General features: G+C 51.2%; 1 protein-coding gene across 2 annotated transcripts; it reads left to right on the plus strand.

Annotated features, from left to right (window-relative positions):
• Nucleotides 1-537: 537 nt before the first annotated feature.
• On the plus strand, nt 538-17213 carry LOC119049055 (hydroperoxide isomerase ALOXE3). Of its 2 annotated transcripts, none has more exons than XM_037144975.2 (15): nt 538-697; nt 1327-1531; nt 2617-2698; nt 3237-3356; nt 3689-3814; nt 4773-4876; nt 5432-5604; nt 6340-6483; nt 6573-6776; nt 6868-6954; nt 7512-7681; nt 8253-8374; nt 11292-11392; nt 11991-12161; nt 17034-17213. In XM_037144975.2, the coding sequence occupies exons 1-15, from the start codon at nt 551-553 to the stop codon at nt 17211-17213; spliced, it is 2136 nt and encodes a 711-aa protein (XP_037000870.2). In that variant the 5' UTR covers nt 538-550. The 2 variants fall into 2 exon arrangements, with proteins under 2 accessions (XP_037000870.2, XP_037000869.2); XM_037144974.2 differs by having other exon boundaries at nt 551-697; nt 3692-3814.
• Nucleotides 17214-21573: the final 4360 nt, after the last annotated feature.

Below are 21573 nucleotides of genomic sequence, written 5' to 3' on the forward strand. Positions count from 1 at the left end.
CAAGTAGGAATGTGGGTGCTCTGTTCCCAGTTGTGGTTGAGAGAGAAGAGGAAAGGTTCTTTGTGGGGCAATTTGGGTGTGAAGGGACGGAAAAGGGCCCCTGAAGCATCTGTAGGGCTCCTGACCAGAAGGAGGGCAATGTTTCAGTGATACAGACGTCACCTACTCCCTGTCTCTTTTTCAGCATTTGGTCCCTCCCTTTCCAAGGGGGCTCGAGTTCCTGATACTCATCTGGGTGAGCCGCCCTGTTCTGCCAGCCAGAGGGACCGGCTGTGTCAGAGGGAAGCAAACAACTATTAGGGTGCAAGTGTGGGCGGAGAGAGGGATCCCACAGTGAGCAAGGGCAGAGACCAGGAGTTTCTGGAGAGAGAGCATCTCAGAGAGAGTCGATCCTCTTCTCAGAGGCCTAGCCTGCCCCCCACACCCCCACCTCAGAGCTCTTCTCCATCGGCTCAGCATCTCAGCAAATTCTGCCCCGCCTGCTGCTCGCCTGCAGGCCAGGGGCTGTTGGGGCCAACCTTCTTGGGGGCATTCCTCCTTCCTGCTCATCATGGCCGTGTACCGCGTGCGAGTGACCACTGGTGCTTACCTGGGGGCAGGCACACTGGACAACATCTCTGTCACTCTGGTGGGCATGTATGGTGAGAGCCCCAAGCAGCTACTGGATCGCTTGGGCAGGGACTTTGCCCCTGGATCGGTGAGTACTAAGGAGAGAGGGAGAAGTGGAGGTAGGGCAGCGGGGTGACCCTGAAGGAGGGGAGGGTCTTCCTTCAGGGCTCATCAAATCCTGCAGAACTCAGAATGCCGGTCCTGACCTCCACACCATTCCTGGTTCTGTCTGGTTCCTGTGTTTCCTGGGGATAATAAATCCCACCCAGACAGGACTGTGAAGGAGCCCTGGGCAAGGGGGTCAGAATTCCCCTGGCTTCCTAGCTCCTCCTCTCATAACTGAAGATGGGCTTTGGGCAAGTCACTTGAACTCCCATAAGTCTGGGTTTCATCTTCTCTGGAGGAATCTGCCTGTCTCTGTCAGGCCCAAGGATTGTTTGCTGGCGGGTCTTGGGGAGAAGTTGGCTGCCAAGTAGGCTAGTGAAATTCAGAACCCACCCTTGCCTGTGGTTGCTGTGGTTGCTTCTGCCTTGTGAAGGGATGCTCTTTTCAAATTCATGGCTCTTTTTGTGCTAGGCACAAAAGCATCACATGGGTCAGCAGCAGGTCAGGTTTCTATGCCAGAATAGGTGTAGGTTATAGCCACACCTTGCAAGGTGCAAGGACAGCTCTGGTGGTTCCTTGCCTCTCACCCGCTCCCTCTCTTGGTCCTCTCAGGTGCAGAAGTACAAGGTGCGCTGCTCAACAGAGCTGGGTGAGCTTTTGCTGCTGCGTCTACACAAGGAGCGCTATGCTTTCTTCCGTAAGGACCCCTGGTATTGCAGCCACATCTGTGTCACCACCCCCGATGGTACCCTTTTCCACTTTCCCTGCTATCAGTGGATTGAGGGCTACTGCACTATAGAGCTGCGACCAGGAACAGGTAGGCCAGAGGCAGGGACTGTCCTGTGCTCCAGAAGGCATCTATTGGGATTAGGGGCAGGGTCTCTCAGAGCCCAAGGTGTAGAAAACAGGTTTGGGGTTAGTGTAACAAGTTCAGGGCTCCCAAGTAAATGTTTCCTGAAAAAAAAAGTGAGCCTCTAAAGCCCTGAAAGGTAGAGGCCTTCTAGACAGTATTCACCTCTCTGGAGATACACATAGACACATGCTCATGTCCACTCACGCCACCCAGCAGAGACACAAACACACACAGATGGCAGTTTGCTTCCTGCTGACTGCCACCGCATGTCCCCAAACGGAATCCTCTGCAGCCCAGAAAGGAACTAACCTGCAAGCTGAGTGGATTTCAACAGGTGGAGAAGCCCTGAATGTTCAGAGAAGTTAGCTGAAAAGGCTCTATCCATTACTACTGGCTTTTCCAATGTGGATGGAGTCCCTGTGAGGTGCTATCAGGATTCCTTCTTGAATTTAGGTGGATTTTCAACAAAGCTGGGCTCTGGCTCCTTTGGCTTCTGTCTGGACCCCCACAGCTCCTGAGTTGTCTGATCTGGAAAGGCAAGACTAGGGCTAGTCTATGGTTTGAGATGAGTTTTAGGAATGAGAGATGCTGCTCTAGATCAAGGTAAGGTGAGTGAGCATTACTCCCTGGCCCATAGTGAGTTCTTCATAGATCTCCCTCTGAAACCCCATCTATCATCATAACACTCCATTCATCACTTCACAAAATATACTACATATGTTCACCTTGTGTACTGTGTACATGCTGTGTACACTGTGCTAGGTAGGCACCATGCTACATTCTGAGAATACAGAAAGTGAATACAATGTGACTTCTGCCCAGAAAGGGTTAGTCTTAGGAAGAAGACAAACACGCAAACAATACAGAAGATTGTTATAATTCAGGGGTTGTCCTGCCTGAATCCCTTCTACTGATGAATGTACAAAGAACACAGGTATCCACCTCACTGAGGGTTGGGTACAAGGGTTAAGGGGTTCAGGCAAGCTTTGCTGGAGAAGCTTTTGTTAGAAAAAGAGACTTAATCAATGAGCAATTTTCATTTTCCACAGCGAGAACTATTTGTCAAGACTCTCTTCCAATCCTTCTGGACCACAGGAAACGGGAGCTCCAGGCCCGACAGGAGTGCTACCGGTGAGGGTAACCTAGTTTGACTTCTTTTCCCATCTTTGTTATGACCTCAGACTTAATCACTTTGCTAACTTTGACCTCGGTTCCAATCTTGGGGGCCCAACTCCAATCAGGAACGTTATTTAAACCTAACCTCAACCTAATACTGACCTTGAGTCCAGACTCAGAACACTAGTACCAATAGTTGTGTCAATACCATCAGTGAATCTGCACTCAGCCCCAGCTACCTTTGATGTGACCCTAGAATCAGCGAATCTCAGCCCATCCTCAGACTCACCCCCTCCTCAGCATCAGTCCCGACCTGTCCACGATCTTGATCTCAGCACAAACCTGACCTTAACGCAGCTTGGACATTCACGTCATCCTCCAATTCTACTCTGACCTGAAGCCCGGTGCCTCAGGGAGAAAATTTAAATTTTCTGTCACCTACCCAGAAAGTTGGAGTTTTGGGGCGTTTTAATTTCAAGGCATGCCTTTGGGAGCTAAAGTTTCTGTGTTCCCTAAATTTGACCTACCACCTCTAACCTCTTTCCCTTGGAAGCTGGAAAGTCTATGCCCCTGGCTTCCCTGGTATCGTGGATGTCAGCAGCTTTGAGCAGATTGAGTCAGACAAGAAATTTGCCTTGACCAGGACAACAGCGTGTGCAGACCAGGATGACAGGTGAGGGAAGACCCGGGCTTTGGGAAGAAGGTGGAGGGGTGTGAAGTGAAGGGTGTGTCAGGAGGCTGGATGCCAGGCAGCCTGGAAAGAGAAGTTGGCAACTATGATAAATGCAATTTAATCTAAGTGTCAGGAGTGGAATAGGCAGGGAGGGTCCAGGGGTCTGGCAGAGAGGACGAGGTGGTTTCAGGCCTGAGAGGAGAGAGCAGGGGAAAAGCCCACAGTGAGGGAAGTCTGGGGGAGGAGAAAGGGAAGGAATTAAGGAAGTGAGCCGCAGATCTTTCTAACTGTTCTCTGTTCTTCCCCACTACCCTCCCATCCCTCGCTCCCAGCAGTGGGAATCGGTACCTGCCTTTCTTCCCCATGAAGGTTGACATCCCGTCTTTGCTGCACATGGAGCCCAATATTAGATACTCAGCCACCAAGACGACCTCGCTGATCTTCAACGCCATTCCTCCGTGAGACAACTGCTGGCTCTGCGCTCCTGCTCACTGTCCCATCTGCCTCTGCCCCTTCAATGCACGGACACATCTCTGCTTCCCTTTTCCTTCTTTCTGCCTCCAGTCTTCCCTCTCTTTGTTCCATAGTCTCCCCTCTCCCTGTCCCAGTCTTTCCCTTCTGTGGTCCCCAGTTTCCTCTGCTCCTCAGTCTCCTCTCTCTCTCTCTCTCCTTAGACTCCTCCATTCTCTATCTTCCCATCATCTCCTCTTTGCTCCTTATTCATCCATTCTTTTTTTTTTATTCCTCAAGCCAATACAATTGACTGTGCACAGCATGGCCCCAAGCACTGCTGGGACCATGTTGAGTAGAACAGACAGGCCTCGCGCTTATGCTTGAAGGAGGTCATCAGACCACCTCGGTTTCAGCTCCCAGAACCAATGCTTTCTAGCTGTGTGAACTTGATTTTCACTTAGCCTCTAAATAGTTTCCTCATTTATAAAATGACAATAATATGCATACCTACCTCATAGGTTTGGGAGAAAACTTAATGAAGTAACACCCAGCACAAAATAATCTCTCAATAGATGCTAGTAGTATTTAGAAATAATCTTGGCTGGGAAGGACTGGGTATCACTAGGGAGACATGCAACACAGTGAATTAGCAATTGAAATGTTATCAGCAGCTCAAGGCAACAGCTGAAGTTCTAAGTGTGACATGGCTGGAGGGGGTACTGTCCACACTCTGGTGTCTAGAGGAGGCAAGGGTCTGGGGGGGGCGGGCAGGAGGTGGCTTTTTGGGTGGTAGGTGGGACTGAAGCAGGCTTTACGCCAGGGAGAGAAGGATAGGTGAGGGGAGAGTGGGTGGGTCCTGGGCAAACCCACTGACCCTGTCAGTTCCCTCCAGACCCCTAGGCTGGGGACACAGTGCTCCAGGAAGCCCCAGACCATCCCACCTTCACTTCCCCTCCCCCTCAGGTCCCTGGGCATGAAGCTTCGAGGGCTGCTGGACCGAAAGGGCTCCTGGAAGAAGCTGGATGACATCCGGAATGTGTTCTGGTGCCACAAGACATTCACTTCAGGTGTGCAGAGCCGAGCAGCAGATGTCCGTCCTCTAGCCTGTCCCGTGCTCAGAACCCCCTCTGCGTTCCTGATAAAGCACCCCCCCCAGCACTCTCAGACAGCCTGCTGGATTCTGGTGGGAGGGGCTCCTGGTGTCACTGGTGGCAATCTCACGACTCCCCCTCAGGAACCCTTGCATCTCCCCTTCCTCTGGGAGGAGACAAGAATAGGGGAGTAAGCACAAGAGATACTTTGCTTGCCTGAGAAATGTCAAAAGTCACTTAGGGAGCCCCGATCTTGCTCAGGAGCACTCACTTCTGTTCCTCTGCCCCCACCACCAAGCCTTCTGGGCTTTGGGGCCAGACTTCGGTTCAAGCCCTGCTATGCCACTCAGCTGAGCAACTCACTCCAGCTCTTTGACTCTCAGTGTCCAGTGTTAAGTGAAGATGTAACTCACCTACTTTGTAGGGTTGCTGTGAAATCCTAAACTAAAATGATGATGAGCAAAGAGCTGGGCAGGAGCGAGATCTGGTGAAGTAGTTTCCAATCCAATCAGTCCCTCTCTAACTCCCTAGAGTATGTCACAGAGCACTGGTGTGAGGACCACTTCTTCGGGTACCAGTACCTGAATGGCGTCAATCCTGTCATGCTCCATTGCCTCTCCAGCTTGCCCAGCAAGCTCCCTGTCACCGATGACATGGTAGCCCCCTCGCTGGGGCCTGGCACCTGTCTGAAGACAGAGCTAGAGGTGGGTGAGTTGCCATTATGGAGAAAGCATGGTGTGAAGGCTGGGGTGGGATGGCCAGGGCTGCATCCAGCCTGCAGGCCTTATCCTCCGGGCAGCCCTGGCCCTGCACCTTTTAAGTAGAGTAGATGCGAATGAGCACCAGATGGGCCAGGGGATGGCGCGTGATGTGAATGTTCAGGACTCCTCGAAGGGGGGTGAATGAACAGGACAGGTTGGAGGAGGCTCTCCCTCTATTCTGGGCCTAAGATCCTAAGTGCTGATGCCCAAAGAAGGCTGCTTGAGGACGGACCAAAGACAGTGCCGTTAGATATAGTAGGTACAATCACGGAGAACTAGGAGTTTTGACGGTGTGGAAGAAGGTGATGATCCAGTTTCTCTGAAGCAGTCAACTGCTCAGGTACCCTCTAGAAGGCTGGAGATGTGTTTGGTGATTTTGTTTTTCTTGGATACACTGAGGTCATCTGTGTTGAGAGTGGGAAGGACCAGGTAGGGGCAGAAGGGGAGAGGATGAAGGCTTGTCCAAGCTGGGAAGCCAGGTGAGAGGTCGCACAACAAGGTATTCTGCTGGACCTCATTCCGAGCATTCTGGGAAGGGTGGGGTACCCGACACTGACCATGAGTGTAGATACCAAGCATTACCGAGGCCAGAGCTGAGGTGGAAATGGGCAGAGAACAGGGAGAAAAGCGGAGCGCGGGTGGGACGGGCACTCTGAGGCTCTGTGCGCCCTTCCGCAGAGAGGGAACATCTTCCTGGCTGACTACTGGATCCTAGCGGATGTCCCTGTCCAGTGCCTAAATGGCCGCCAGCAGTACTTGGCCGCCCCTCTCTGCCTGCTGTGGCTCAACCCCCAGGGGGCGCTAATGCCTTTGGCCATCCAGGTGAGCCTGTAGCGGGGCTTTTGGGGGTGGGGCTTCAAGGTGCACCGTAGCTGTCTTAAGTCTTACTCCCTTATTATTCTTGGACGCAGCTCAGCCAGACCCCAGGGCCCGACAGCCCCATCTTTCTGCCCACTGACTCGGACTGGGACTGGCTGCTGGCCAAGACCTGGGTGCGCAACTCCGAGTTCCTTGTGCATGAGAACAACACGCACTTCCTGTGCACACATTTGCTGTGCGAGGCCTTCGCCATGGCCACGCTGCGTCAGCTGCCACTTTGTCATCCTGTCTACAAGGTCGGTGAGACCCCCTGGCGGGTCGAGAGGTGGCGGGGTCAGGGCAAGGCCCTGACCTCAGTTAGCTCCTGTGACCTCATCCCACTCGCAGCTCCTGCTTCCTCATACTCGGTACACGCTGCAGGTGAACACCATCGCCCGTGCCACGCTGCTCAACCCTGAGGGCCTGATAGACAAGGTGCGGCCTCCCTGACCCCCGCCCACCCAGTCTCTGAGGCCCCCCTCCGAAGGTTACTTTGCTCGACCTACAACCCAGTTTGGCCTCAAATCTCATCCCACAGTTCCCGCCAGCCATCCCCTTTTCCTCAAGACCTGCCCCTGCCCTCAGTTTCCTACTTGCACCGCCCACAAACCTTGTCTCTGCCTGCCCATCTCATCCATGGGGTCCCACCCCTCAGGCCAAGTTCCAAATGCTCCTTGAGGTGGGTAGGGCACCCCCAGCCTAAGCACAACCCCCCGTGGACCCCAGGCCAACCCCTGCTCTGCCTCCCTGACTCCCTAGCGTCAGTTCTTCATTTAGTTACCGGATACCTAATGATTACCTCCTATGCACATAGTAGGGTCACAACCTGGGCAGCCCACGTTGAGTTCCAATGGATGATTTTGATCTGTGATCTTGCACTGCTTGATTAGCTGAAAAAATCCCCTCTGCTGAGTCACTAGCCTCGTCTGGTCCCCCAGGCACCAGGGAGGAGGTTGGGAGGGCCCAGGAGCTGAGCTGTGATGTGTCCTCAGGTCACCTCGATCGGGAGGCAAGGCCTCCTCTACCTGATGAGCACTGGCCTGGCCCACTTCACCTACACCAATTTCTGCCTTCCGGACAGCCTGCGGGCCCGAGGTGTTTTGGCTATCCCCAACTACCATTACAGAGATGATGGTCTGAAGATCTGGGCCGCCATTGAGAGGTGTGAGTCTGGCCCCGCAACAGGGGCAGTGTGGCCCTCTGTGCTGATGTAGGCTGGGGCGCTTGGTGGTGGGGTTTCCAGGTGTTCTCAGCATGGGGCACTCCCAAGGGTGAGCATTAGGGTTGGGGTCCCCTGTGAAATGGCAGATAGCTTTGGGCTGGAGAGAGGCTGGGCTGTGTGTGAACACAGTGGAGGAAGGGAAGAATAGAGTGTCCAGAGAAGGTGAAACAGCTCTGTGTAGCCTGGGGCCTCCCGCCAGGCAGGTCTTCCTTTCTCTTGGGTGCTGAGTGGGGAGGGGAGGCAGCGTGAGTCTGGCTCTCCTCTGCGTACCCTTCTCCAGCCCCTGTGCAGGAAGGAGGCCCAGAGCAGCCAGGACTCAGGAGTGGTGTAGGGAGACTTGAGGGAAGCCTGGGCACTCAGGTTCCAGCTGCATCTGGGGATCTTCCATGGCTGTCAGTGGACTCTGACCAGCTGCCATCCCCTGCCTGAGCAGTACTGGATTGTAGTTTTCTGGCCAGGCCTGAGGCCAAGGTCACTGCAATAGGATAGCACGGGCATCTCTTTCCTGCAGCTTTGTCTCAGAAATCGTGGGCTACTATTATCCCAGTGATGTGTCGGTGCAGCAGGATTCGGAGCTGCAGGCCTGGGTCTGCGAGATTTTTGCTCAGGCGTTCCAGAGCCGGAAAAGCTCAGGTATGTCTTCTCCATCCCTTAACCAAGCTCCCAACGACGCAGTGCTCCCCCCGGCTCACCACTGATCAGTTCCTGTTTCTTGACTAGAGTTTAAAGTACATCCTAGTATTAGTCCCACTGAATAGATGAGGAATAGGCACAGAGAGGGTTATACAGTAAGTGGTAGAGGCAGGATCCAGGGTCGGACCCCAAGATCTGCAAAGCCCTTGCTTTCAACCTACCCTGTGGCCCTCTGGTCCCTTCTAGACCTTTACATGAGCCTGAGCCCATCCATTCACTTCCGTTTGCTGAGTTGTACAGACATGTTGCATCATGAGGTAGGAGCCATCTTTGTCCTCAAACAAGAATATTCCTCAGGGCATGCTGTGGTCTCCACATTGCATCATCTTGGAAGGCACATAATGTCAGGTTGTCCCACTCTCAGTGATACCTAGAGTGATTTCTGAGTAAAGGTGGTGACAGCCAGATTGCTTTTGGATCTTTTAAAGGGTGACCCCTCCCTGAGCTTTGCAAGCCTGCTGTTGATCACGGGCATCCGTGATTTCCATTGCTCCTCTTCCCAAAGGCGTTTCTCTTTGGGGTGGTCTGTTTCTTATTTAAGACCCAGAAGGGGGTATAATTACTGTTGGCTCACTCTCCTATCTTACTTAAGCTTGCCTCTAATTTAATACACCAGAACATTCTTCACACTGATAAACATCTCTCCTGACCAGTATAAACTTATCCTAGTTTCATCTGTTTTAAGGTAAAACACTCATTCATTAACCTCAGGCACTATGCCTTTTGCTCCATATTTCAAGGGGGAAAAACATTCATATGAGTTACAGAAAAATTCCCATAGACAATCTGACTGCTTTCCTTTTTTATTTTCAGCCCTCAAGGTTAGACTATCAGCCAGGAATAGAACATTCAGAAACTTCCCACACACTCCCAGGCAGATACCCAATCCTTTCTTGAAACCTCTCTGCCTGCCCTGTGGCATCAGTGTCCCTCCAGTCATCCTGACTCCGTCTTTGACTCATGCTCCCCTCTGCCTTCCTCTTCCCCTAAATCCCGGTGGGTGGCAAACCCTATTGTCCCTATAATTTCCTGCTGTCATCACCCTAATCCCAGCCTTCACGCTATTCCTGCACTGTGGCAGCTGCTTCTCAACCTTTAGATGCTCGCGTGTCAAGCCTGTGGGGCGCCGCCCTCGCGATCCTCTGAAATAGCGCCCAAAAACCCGGCCTGGCGCACTGCTGCAGCCTCACCCCCAACGAGTACCCTTACTGCCCCTCCACCTGGTTTTATGCCCCATTTCTTCCCACTCTGGCTTCTTACCCTCTCATGAATTCACTCCATTCAACTGCTCGTCACTGTGCTCTTTTAATACATAGTAAGTATTGCTCTAGGTGCTGGGGTTCAGCAGTGAATATGACAGACAAAAATCCCAGCCTTCATGGAGCTTAATATTCTTGAGGGGAGACACAGATAACAAACAAGTATGTTAGGTGGTTATGAATGCTAAAAAGACCAAAACAGCATCAGAAATCACTAGTGTGTTGAGGTGGGGGGGATAATTTCAGATAGATGGTCAGGGAAAGCCTCCCTGAGGGGGTGATGTTTGAGTAGAGATGTGAAAGAAATAAGAGAGCTATTTCTGTGGATGGCTGGGCTTAATGGGTGCAGGCAGAGGTGGGAGTGCAAGGCCTTGAGCGGGGAGCATGCTGGCTGGTTTGAAGAATAGGAGGAAGGCCTGTGTGGCTGGAATAGAGTAAGTGAGAGAGAGAAAAGCTGGGAAGGAAATGAAGTCAGAGAGTAAGCCAGAGCCAGATCAAGTAGGATCACAGTGAGGTAGGAGGGCTGGAAAGCCCGTAGAGGGTTCTAGCAAGTAGTGACAGAATTGAAATTTATGATTCTAAAGGACCGCTTCCTCAAGCTGTCGGAGTAATGGTGGAAGCAGTCAGATTCCCCCAGGAGTGAGATGCTGGGTACTGGTAGTGGTGGAGGCAGGCAATGAGACGAAATTGGCTTCTGGAAGTGTTTGCTGGTATGTGGGGTATGAGATAAGAGCAGTGAGCGCACAGGATAAAGACTATCAAAAAGGGATGACTGTGGGAGGGACAGGTTTGGGGAGTGTGTAGAGTAGGCAGCCAAGCATTAGGTTTTGCAGATGTTAAGTCTGAGATGGCTTGTAGACACTCAGCTGGTGCTGAGAGGGAGCAGCTGCAGAGTTAAGCCCACTATTGACCCTAAAGTTCAGGGGCGGGGGGAGCCAGCCAGAGATGTGAACTTAAGGGTTGTCAGCCCATGGGAGGAGGTTAAACTATGGACTCGGAGGAGATCAAGTACAGAGAGAAGAGGGCCAAGGGCTGAAATGCTTCCTCTGTCATCTTTTTTCCATTGACAGCTTACCCAGTCTTCCTCAGGAAGCCTCCTTCTCTTCCCACCAGCACAGCCTCAGTACCTTGCCTGCCTGCTCGCTCTTCAAAGAGCCAAGCCCCGGCCCGAGAGTTTCCTTCTGCTTCTATCACTGTGAGCTTATGAGTAGCACATTCTGGTCATCTGTCCCTGCAACTAAACCCAGTAGCAGATGACCTGCTTGCTTGGACAACAGTGAACTAGGTAGACTTAAATCATTAAGTGCTAACATGGGCTGTGGACAGGAGTGCGGGCACCTGGCTACACGGCTGTGCAAGCTGGGCATTTTCTGGTCTGACCCCAACACCCAGCTCCTCTCTTGACCTTCTTCAGAGACCACCAACCATGGTGGTGCCCATCTCTAACCTCAGACCAACCCTAATCTTAGTCTAAAGACAGTGGTGGCCAAGTGTTCAGCCCTCAACTCCTCACTCTCCCCCTGTGCTGAGCCCCAGCCCTGAGCTGCCCCTAGGAATCTGGTCCCCTCCACACCCTCTTCCCTTCCTCCCACACCCAGGCTTCCCATGCCGGCTGTGTACCCCAAAAGAGCTGGTGAAGTTCCTCACAGCAATCATCTTCAACTGTTCCGCCCAACACGCTGCTGTCAACAGTGGGCAGGTGAGGCTGCAGGGGGCAGGCCAGAGGGGCACTGGGCCGGGAAAGGTTAGACTCAGCAACACACAGGGGGCCGGAGCTTGGGCTGAGAGCATGGGTGGGTCAGGTTTGGGCGGGTTTATCATTAGGGTCGGGATAGGAGTGGTGACTGGGTGGAGGGAAGGACTCATGTCGGATGATGACTGGGGTGGAGCTGAGGCCAAGGTTGCAATGGCGGCTTGAGTTGGTGTTGCACAAGGAGTAGAACTTAGGGACTCCTGTCATGGTCATGATGGAGCCAAGTGGAGTATCAGGTTGCTCTGTTTGGCATGCCAGCCGAAGGCCTACTTCTAGAGTTACCTCCTCTCTGGGTCCTTCTCCTTCCTTGGTGATTCATTCCACCCAGTTGCACTGGGAAGGGAAGGGAGTGACAGGGGTGAGCCAGGCTCCTGCCGCGCTGCTGGAACTTCCTATCCTCTACCCCTCCTTCTCCCTTCCCATGACCTCCTCATTTCTGAGCTACAAGACCCGGGACAGAAGGGGGCAGGATCAGGGATAATGATAAAGGAGCTGGTCCTCTCCCTCTGGCCAGTTGACTCAACTGGGGTGGGGGTCTCCACAGCATGACTTTGGGGCCTGGATGCCTAATGCCCCATCGTCCATGAAGCAGCCCCCACCACAGACCAAGGGGATGACCACTCTGAAGAGTTACCTAGAGGCCCTCCCCGAAGTGAACGTCACCTGTAACAATCTTCTTCTCTTCTGGTTGGTCAGTCAAGAGCCCAAGGACCAGGTGTGTGCATGGGGTGGGGTTGGGGGGGTAGGGGTTTGCAGGGTCTGGGCACTGGAGGTGATGGTGGCCATTCCAGGGGGACTTAGGCAGTGACTGCTGGCATTTATGTCCACTGCTGAACTGCCTTGGGTTCTTCAGTTTCTTCAGGAAATGATAGTTGATCCCCAGAGATATACATTGAAGCAAATACCAGTTAGTGGCTGGGATACAACGTCCATCTAATTCACCAGTTTACCAATCCATCCATCCATCCACCCAACAAACCATTTATTCTTCCATCCATCAACCACTTACCCATTCATCTAAACATTCAACACACATTTATTGGGTACCTCCCGTGTGTCAACACAATGCTGGGCACCAGGCATGTAAAGTTGGGTGAGACCTTCCTGCCTTCAAGAATCCTATTGTCTAGCTGAGGAGATACACAGATGAAGGAAAAGGAGTACCATAGTGTTGTAGATATTATTTAGGTACTAATTCCTCCATTTGAACATGTACTTCTTGAGCACCTGCAATGTGCCAGGCGCTGATGGGCAGATGTGAATCCTGTCCACATGAGTTGGCTACAGTCCAGCCATAGATGTAAGGACAGGGCCCTGTTGGGACCTGACCAAGTGTGGGTGAACCCAGGGAGGCTTCTTGGAGGAAGTGACATCTAAACTGGGACCTGTGAGACCAGTAAGAGTTTGAGAGACAAAGGAGGGGCAGTGTGAATTTCTAGGCAGAGGTGAAGGATGAGACCAAGTGAAATGAAATGAAGTAAAGGCAAGAGTCCATTGTGTCTCGAGGATCACAAATGGGACAGTGTGGGCACAGTATTCACTCAGAGGACAATGGGGAGACACTGAAGCAATTTAAGCCTGGGGTGACATGGCCAAATTTGAGTTTTAGCAAACAGTGCTTCTGTGGCTGTGTCGATGGTTGGGAGGGGCTATTTTGGAGGCAGGAACAGCAGCGAGGAGGCACTACTTAGGCTACCAGGCCTTACAGAGGTGAACAGTCCTTTGGTCATGGATTGCCATCATCTCCATGTACACATTCAGCTATCAGTCATGCCTCTGCCCTTCTGGATGTGTTCACAAGCTCTCTGACATTACAGGAATATCCTCATTTCTCTTGTCTGACTCCATTTGGTGCAGATTTTTTATCTCCTTAGCAAGTTCTGACTTACCGTCCTATAGCCTGGGATTGCCAGAAACTCATCCCTGGGTCCTGATCTTTTCTGGTCCCCTCTCCCAAGGGTTTCGAGGCATTTATTTCTGTCATTATAAAGGAAAAACTCTTTTTCTGGTTTACTCACAGAATACTTTATTACTCTCAGTGCAATACTTTCACTCAGTACTTCTGGCTCCCAATGCATGCAGGTTGTTCCCACCTGAAACAATTCTCAGACACTGGCTGGGCGCCCTCTGAGTCGGCTCAGTGCTGACACTACCTGGAGACAGTGTCAGGTCCCGCAGGTTAAGGGCTCTGTCCCACAAGACTACTGCTGCCCCTCTTCAGACACTAACTGCCAAATGAAAGTCCAGGTTGTCAGCTGTGTTTCTGACCACCCAGCTATAAATCAGAGGTTTCTACAGCCCCCGCCCCAGGTTTGATTATGTGCTGGAACAGCTCACAGAACTCAGGAAAAGTTTCTAGAGTACAGGTTTATTATGAGAGGGTACAACTCAGGAACTGCCTGGTGGAAGAAATGCACAAGGTGAGGTGTGTGGGAAGGGGTGCCCTCTGCCCACACACCTCACCTTGTGTGCTCTCTCGGGGTACACCGCCTTCCAGCACCTCCACACGTGCACCAACCTGGGAGTTCCCAAACCTGCATCTTAGGAATTTTGATGAAGGCTTTATTACATAGGAATGATTGATTAAATTATGAGCCATTGGGGATTCATTTAGCCCCCAGCCCGTCTCCCCTCCCCAGAGGTTGGGGGGTGGAACTAAAAGTTCCAACTCCCTGATCATGTGGTTGATTCCCAAGGCAACCAGCTGGGTGGGTGTGCTTTCCGGAAGTCACCTCATTAACATAAACTCAGGCGTGGCTGAAAGAGGCTTATTTTGAATAACAAAAGACACCAGTAACAGTCTATCGTGAAATTATAAGGGTTTCAGGAGCTCTGTACCAGGAGTGGGAGGAAGACCAAATATATATTTCTTATAAATCACAATATCACAGCGGAGAGGGATGAGTAGGCAAGAGGAGAATGCGGAAGGATTCCCTCCCCATGAGCCAGTGGGGAGGTTAACCTGGGAAATTATAACGACCACAGTAATAGCAACTATCCCTTTTTGAGATTCTATCATCTTAGTCACTAAATCAGATACCGTATGTCCACTATTTTAAAATAGAAAATAAATAAGTGGCTATATTTAAAGTACTTCATCCCTGGCTGGTGTGGCTCAGTGGATTCAGTGCTGACCTGTGAACCAAAGGGTCACTGGTTTGATTCCCAGTCAGGGCATATACCTGGGTTGTGGGCCAGGTCCAGTGGGGGCCACATGAGAGGCAACCACATGTTGATGTTTCTCTCTTTCTCCCTCCCTTTCCCCTCTCTCTAAAAATAAATTAATTAAATCTTTAAAAAAATAAAGTACTTTATGCAGTGCCTAGCATATTACTATTCAGGAAATGGTAGTTTCATTTTACAGGGGAGGAAACTGAGGTTCAGAGACACTAAGCAATTTGTCTAAGGTCACACAGCTGGTAAGTAGGCTTGAACCCAGTCTACCATACTTCTGTGTTCTGCTTAAAAAAAAACTAGAGTTCCAGACATTAGATGTCAATTTGATAAATGAGACATAAAACTGATTCTTTGAAAAGACCAATAAAGGAGAACAGAGACAATTCTAGTCAAGAAAAAAAAGAGAGAACATAAATGTACAGCAGTAGGAATGGGAAAGGCATATGGCCACAAATACAGAGAAGACTGAAGAAATTGCAAGGAAATTCTACTTACAGTTTTATGCAAACAAATGTGGAAATCTAGGTGAAAGAAATGATTCTCTAGGAAAATGTAAAGAAAACTTAGCAGAAGAGGTGAAAACCACACACCAGTGGGAGAGGCTGTGAAAGGTCTGGTCCTGCCCTTACACAGGAGGCTCTAGCACACCGCCAAGAGCAAGCCATTCCTGCGTTATTCAGGCTGCTTGAAAGCGCAGACAAAGGCGAGAGTTTCCCAAATCACTGTATTGAGTTCTGCTTTACTGGGGACCCTGACACCCCCACCTGACGAAGGTGGGGCCCTTCAGAAGAGAGGTGGGTCTTAGGCAGAGGGTTCCTGTCCCAGATTGCACTTACCACCTAGGTGACCTTGGGGATGGAATGGGGTATCTCCAAGCCTTAGTTTCTTTTTTTCCTTTTTTATTGAATTTATTGGGGTGGGCCTGGTTAACAAAATTATATGGGTTTCAGGTGCTCAATTCCACAACGCATCATCTGTACACCGTACTGTGTGCTCACCACCCCAAGTCAAGTCGCCTTCCATCACCATGTATCCCCCCTCCCCCTCCCCCACCCCAGGCCTCAGTGTCTTTATCTGTGAAGTGAGAATGACAACAGCGCCTGCCTCACAGGATTGTTGTGCCATTGCGGTAGTCCCCATGTAGTGCTTGCAACACGCTAGCTGTAATTAAGAAACTAAAATTATAAACTTGTTCCGCTTAGCTACGACAATCTTAAAAATATATCATCAGCCAACGAAGGCCGATAGTACATAGTAAAACAACAATACACCGTGACGAAGTCTAGTTTATTCTAGGAATGAAAGGAATGAAAGGTTGGTTCAACCTTATGAAATCTAACGATATAATTTGTTACAGCAGTAAAGAAACACACCATATAATCATCTCAATATAGGTCAAAAACGCATTTGTTAAGAGTGAACAGCCATTACTAACAAAAACAGTGTAAAATGAAACCCCCTTATGGAATTTTGGTAGAAAGTATATTTCAGAAAACAAAACACTGTCTTTCTGGTATAACAGTAGAGGCCTCCTCATTCCAGTCGGGGGCAAGAAAACAAAGCACTCTTGCTGATGGCAGTTAGCATTTTTCCAGAAGGCTTTACTAGTGCAATAAAACAAGACAAAGCACTTTAAAACATCTGTGTTATTGGCTATAGTTTCGTAGTAGGAAGGTTTTATTGGGCGGGAAATGTGTGCTGTTTAGAGGCGGGCCCCACCAGCTGTGACGGTGAACTGGTTGTGTGGTGCGGTCATGGAGAGGGGCAGCCCCCGCTGCCACCCCGGACTGAAGTTCATTTTTTGACTGTCGTTGGCCATGCCATGCCATGTGACAGTGTTTGCGATGGCGACTGTGTTGGCAAAAATTTCATGATGTTAGGTAATCCGGAAGCTATCTCTGGCCTGGAGGTCTCTGGGGGTGAATTTTGTTCAGTTGTGAGGTAGTAGGTGTATAAATAGGGTGTGTTTGCTGGAGCGTGTTCACTTTGTTTTCCGTTGTTTTATGAATGAGGTTGTGTTCTTTTAGTTCACAGAACAGTGGACCTGGCACTGGCAGGGACCTCCGGAGATTTTCTCGTCCAATCCATCCATTTTCACAGGCAGAAACTGATTCAGGGTAATAGGCAAAGGGTTACCAGCAGGGGGAGCACTTACCTTAGGTCGGCTGGCTCCCAGGCCCGGTTCGCCCCAGGCTCTGCGAGCTGCCGGTGTTCTGGCTCCTCTGTGCGGGTTGCGGTCGCGTGAGTGGTGGTTTGTGGTTGTGATCTGAAGGGTGTGCGTTTACAGTAGCTGTGCCTAGTTCCTGCCCTTAGAGGCAATCTTGAATGTATTTGTTGACAAATGCAGTTCTTCGTTATTCTTCACCCTGCCCTTAACATGACCCTTACCCTGCACCTGATTTCCCTCCAGAGGCCCCTGGGCACCTACCCGGATGAGCACTTCACTGAGGAGGCCCCGCGGCGCAGCATCGCCGCCTTCCAGAACCGCCTGGCTCAGATCTCACGGGACATCCGGGAGCGGAACCAGAGTCTGGCGCTGCCCTATAACTACCTGGACCCTCCCCTCATTGAGAACAGCGTCTCCATTTAATCCCCTCCTCCTACCACCCCAAGAAGACAGACCCAAGCATGAGTAGGGCCAGATTCTCCTGGTCCTCCAGGCTCTTTCGCCCTCCCTGCTCTCCATCAGCCTGCAACTTCTCTGCAGGTGGGGACGGTTTTCCCCCCAAGATGGTTCTAGCATCATATGAAGTGGGCCCTGAGTTGTGAGGGACCAACCAGTACAACAGTATTCAGGGTGAGAAGCTGCTGGTTAAAGTCAAACGCACAACAGACCCTCCAAAAGGAAGGAACCCCATCACCCCTTGCCTTACTTTGGGCAGCCTCACGTTTCCCTCTCCTGTCAAAATCTACCTCCTCCCATTGGGACCCCCAGCTTGGGACTCTAAACTCTCCTTCCCAGTTCCCCTTCCCATCCCCAAACTTTATCTTACCTTGCCTCTTTGTTTCCACTTTCCTCCAACTCTGAGATCAACCAATCCAACTTCCTTCTCTGGAAGAGCCTGGAAACTGGATAAGAAAGGACGTATGCCCTGGATCTGCCGTGCAGACCCCTCTAACCCCAGCATCTTTAAGGGGAGGGTTAGAATTAGAGCCCAGCTTACCTGGACCTCTAGTTGTAGTTCTTTCAGGCCAGGATCCCTGGCCTGGGTGTGCACGGAGTCTCTTCCCAGCTCTTGTCCTCCTGCTATCATCTCTCCTTTTTGTTCGTTTGTTTATTTGTCCTTGAGCCCAATGAGTTCAATAAAAACCAACATATTTGGCTCCTGTTTCATTTTTTGCTTGATGTGTGTGTGTGTATGTAGGTAGGTAGGGGGAGGGGAGGTGCCAGGGGATTGGACAAGGTTGGATCAGCTGTGAGTCCCTTGGTCATGCAGTTCCACTCAACACCTAGCCAGGCCCTACATTCCTGCCTTCACCTCCCAGAGTGTGTCATCCATTCATCAGGAAGTGAAGGAGCATCCAAAATGAAGGGGTTGATAGGAAAAAAGTAGGTAATTTGCAAAGCCTGGGAATCCAGCTTCTGGGTGTGGGAGTTGTTAGTGTTGCCACTGAGATCCAGTTCCTCTTCTGGATTCACAGAAGACTCAATCTCTAGCTCTTTTAAGGGTGGGTGGGGTCATGGATGAGTTTTGGCTAATGAGCATTTAATTACTGGCATGAAAGCTTCAGAGTTCTATTCTTTCTGTCTCTGCTGTTGGAGAAGCACATGTTGAGATGGCACTTCCATCAGCTTCTGCCTCTGAGGGACTAAGCAGAACAGAACCCCTCCTGACCTGAGTTGCACATGATGTTGAGAGAGAAATAAACTTTTTTTTCTGGGGGAGAGTGGTTGGAGGGGTTAAGCCATTGGGATTTCAGGGTTGTTTGTTGTTGCAGCATAATCTAGCCCATTCTGACTGAAACAGATGGTAATCTGGGGAGTCCGAAGTTCTCCCTGACAGCTCTGGTGCCTTTAAAAATAGAGATCTGTATCTTTCTCCACAGCCACTCAACACCTTCCTGTTTCCTGCTTCCCTAGACCTCAGGTCCCGCTCCCCTTACCTACTCTGCTTCTTGAGTCAAATTCTGTGCCTGAGCAAACCTTGCTCATGGCTTCTCTCTGGCCAGAGTCACAGTGCAAGGAGTGGCAGGGTGGTGAGGGGGTAAGGGGGTGAGGGGTGGTGTGAGGCTTCTGCTCTACCAAAAGTCAGATTTTCACTTCTTGCTCCGGAGATCCTGGGAGAAGATGATCCCCACGTCATTGTGCGTGAAGAAATGTGTTTGAATTGATCTCATCTGCAGATTCTAACCTAAGAATTTAGAATCACCAGATTTTGTCCGTTTTAGAACAAAATCGGAGAATCAAGAGGCACCCCGTTGTGGCTAGGAGGACCGTGGACTGTAGCAGGGGCTGGATGTGCCTGCCCTTTAAATTTGTGCTTTGATTTAGAAGAGCAGGACCTGGTAGGCTGGAGGGATATCAGGGCACAGTCAGGCAGCCTGTCCCTCCAAGAGGATGAACTCGCCTTTGCCTGCACCAAAGTTAGTATTAGGAAGCATGCCCATTCTAAAAGTGCCCCTGGGCCAGAGAGGGAGGGGCCAGGGCAGATCACTTGATATGATTTCCCAGAAATCCAGCTTGGAGGGAGGTTTATTGAGGAGACACACCCAGCTGCAAGCAGGATTCTGCCCAGGCTCTGGGCACCTCTGGGGACAGGACTAGGGGAAGAGGCTCAGGTAAAGCTGGAGGCATGTCAGATAGGAGGCTTCCTCCAGCTTGCACTCTGGACCCTTCTATGCTTTTAGGTCAGTCTGGAAGGTGACTGGTATAGTGGAAAGCATACTAGCCCTCTTTCCCCAGCTGGCCTTGAGGAAGCCTTTCAGCCTCAGTGGCCCAAATATGTCAGATGAATGGGAGGGACAAGAAGGCTTGGAAAGTCCTCTGGCATTCACGTTCTAGAATCTGCTTACCTCATGGCTCCTGTCTTCCCAGACACTGTTTGAGACATAGGGAAGCAGTAGTACACACCCCTGGTACCATTCTTACTTCCACTAGTTTACAGGGAGAGAGACAACAAACACACAAATAGTCACACAAGCAAATACATTCTTTCAGATGGTTGTAGTGCAGTCAGGAGATAAAACCAGGTGCGGTGTTACCATGACTGGAGACAGCGGGTGGGGAGAAACATTAGGTCTGGTGGTCAGGGAAGGCTACTCTGAGGAGTGGCAGTTGAGTTGAGATCTGGATGAGAAGACCAAAACCCTTGGGATAGCTTTGGGGGAAAGGTGTTACAGACCAGGAGCGGGTCCAGTGCAAGGTCCCTGAAGGGCATGTGTTTGAGCAATGGGGAGAAAGCCAGAGGTGCTGGGGTAAGGTGACCGAGGGATGGACAGAAGCTGGTCACACACAGTCCTGTGGTTCCTGGTAAGGCCTTGGTCTTGACTCTAAGAGCAATGTCGTTTTAAGTTCTGATGAGTTTTAAGCAGAGAAGTGAACTGATTTGATTTTTCTCTCTGTGTCCTGGTGTAGGGGTGGGGGGCAAGGGTTGCTCCCTGACTCTCAGAGCTTGGGGTGAGGCAAAGGGGGGGTGCCCCAGCAGTGAAGACTTGGCTTCCTGTGTGGGTGGCCCCCTGTGAGCCAGCCGTGCAAGCTTGCATCCTTCCCAGGGGCCTCTCCTGCTCTCCGGGTCCACCCCTGGTCCAGGAGAACCAGTTCTTCAGCCCGGCGAGCACCTACCCAGAGTCATGTGTCCACATTTTGGTGGTAACTGGGTAGTGGCCCATTGACAACCTCATGCCTAATCCTGTCCACGTCCCCAGCCACACTCACATCCTGGCCATCCCATACACATTTTCATCCATATTTCCCTCAGGAACGAAAGTCCCACCCAGACTTCAGCAGAGTCACCCCTCCTGCTTTATTAGGAGAGAGGGACTGGCAGTGGGGAGACCTATTGCCAGTGGGATATGACTTGAGGAGGCAGCTGTCAGGGGACAGAGGCAGATCCTTTCATTTGTGGTGACACCCAAACTCTTCTACTCTATCAGCTCCCTTCCTGGTTTGTCCAAGGTCCCCTCCCACTCTACCTTCCGATTGCCTGTGTGTCCCTGTCTCCTCCCCACTCCCCACAGAGTGGTTTTTCCCACTAGATTAGAAGGTTAAGGCCGGGCCTCTCACCTCTCTGCCCCAGGACCCTGTGTCCCATAGAAGCCTCAAGAGGCAGTTTCCCAAGCCCCTGAGCCTCAATTTCCACTCCACCCCACCCTGCTCCACACCAAACCCTAGCCAGCCCCCTGGGGACACATCTCCAAGGGAGGGGAGTGGCTAGAAGGCAGGAGGCTGGGAGGAGTTATAAGGACTTTGCATCTTAAAATGCAAATTTATGTCATCAGGCTCCTAGCATTCCCGCAGGGTCATGGAGAGCTGAGCAGAGCCCAGGAAGGCGGGCCTGACCTGCCTGACAACTCCTGTCTTCAGTGGGGACAGCACTGTGCCAGGCAGACGAAACAGCTCTGCCAGTCACCCAGGGCGGGGGCACAACCTTCATCCCAGCCTTCTCCTCCATCCTGCCTCCATCCGCTTAACCCATTCCCCTCCACACCCTCGCTGCCCCTCGACCCACACCTACCCCAATCTACCTCCACTCCCTGAATCTTCTGATTCCAACCGCATTGTTGATGCAGTTCCTAGTCCTGACCTTGTCCTCATTACTAATCCATCCAACTATTAAGAATTATATTTCAAGAGTCCCCCAGGTACCAGATACTGTGCTGGGAGTTGGGGAGAAAACCAAACCAAACCAAATGATAGACAGTTTAATCTAGTGGGGAAGACAGACGTCAATCAAAAATGTTAACCACTGAGCTGCGAGAGCCATTGATGGTTCAATTTGGCCTTCCCTGAT

The sequence above is a fragment of the Artibeus jamaicensis genome, unplaced genomic scaffold (assembly GCF_021234435.1).
Source record: "Artibeus jamaicensis isolate MK-2021 breed Jamaican fruit bat unplaced genomic scaffold, CSHL_Jam_final contig_781, whole genome shotgun sequence".
Lineage (NCBI taxonomy): Eukaryota > Metazoa > Chordata > Mammalia > Chiroptera > Phyllostomidae > Artibeus > Artibeus jamaicensis.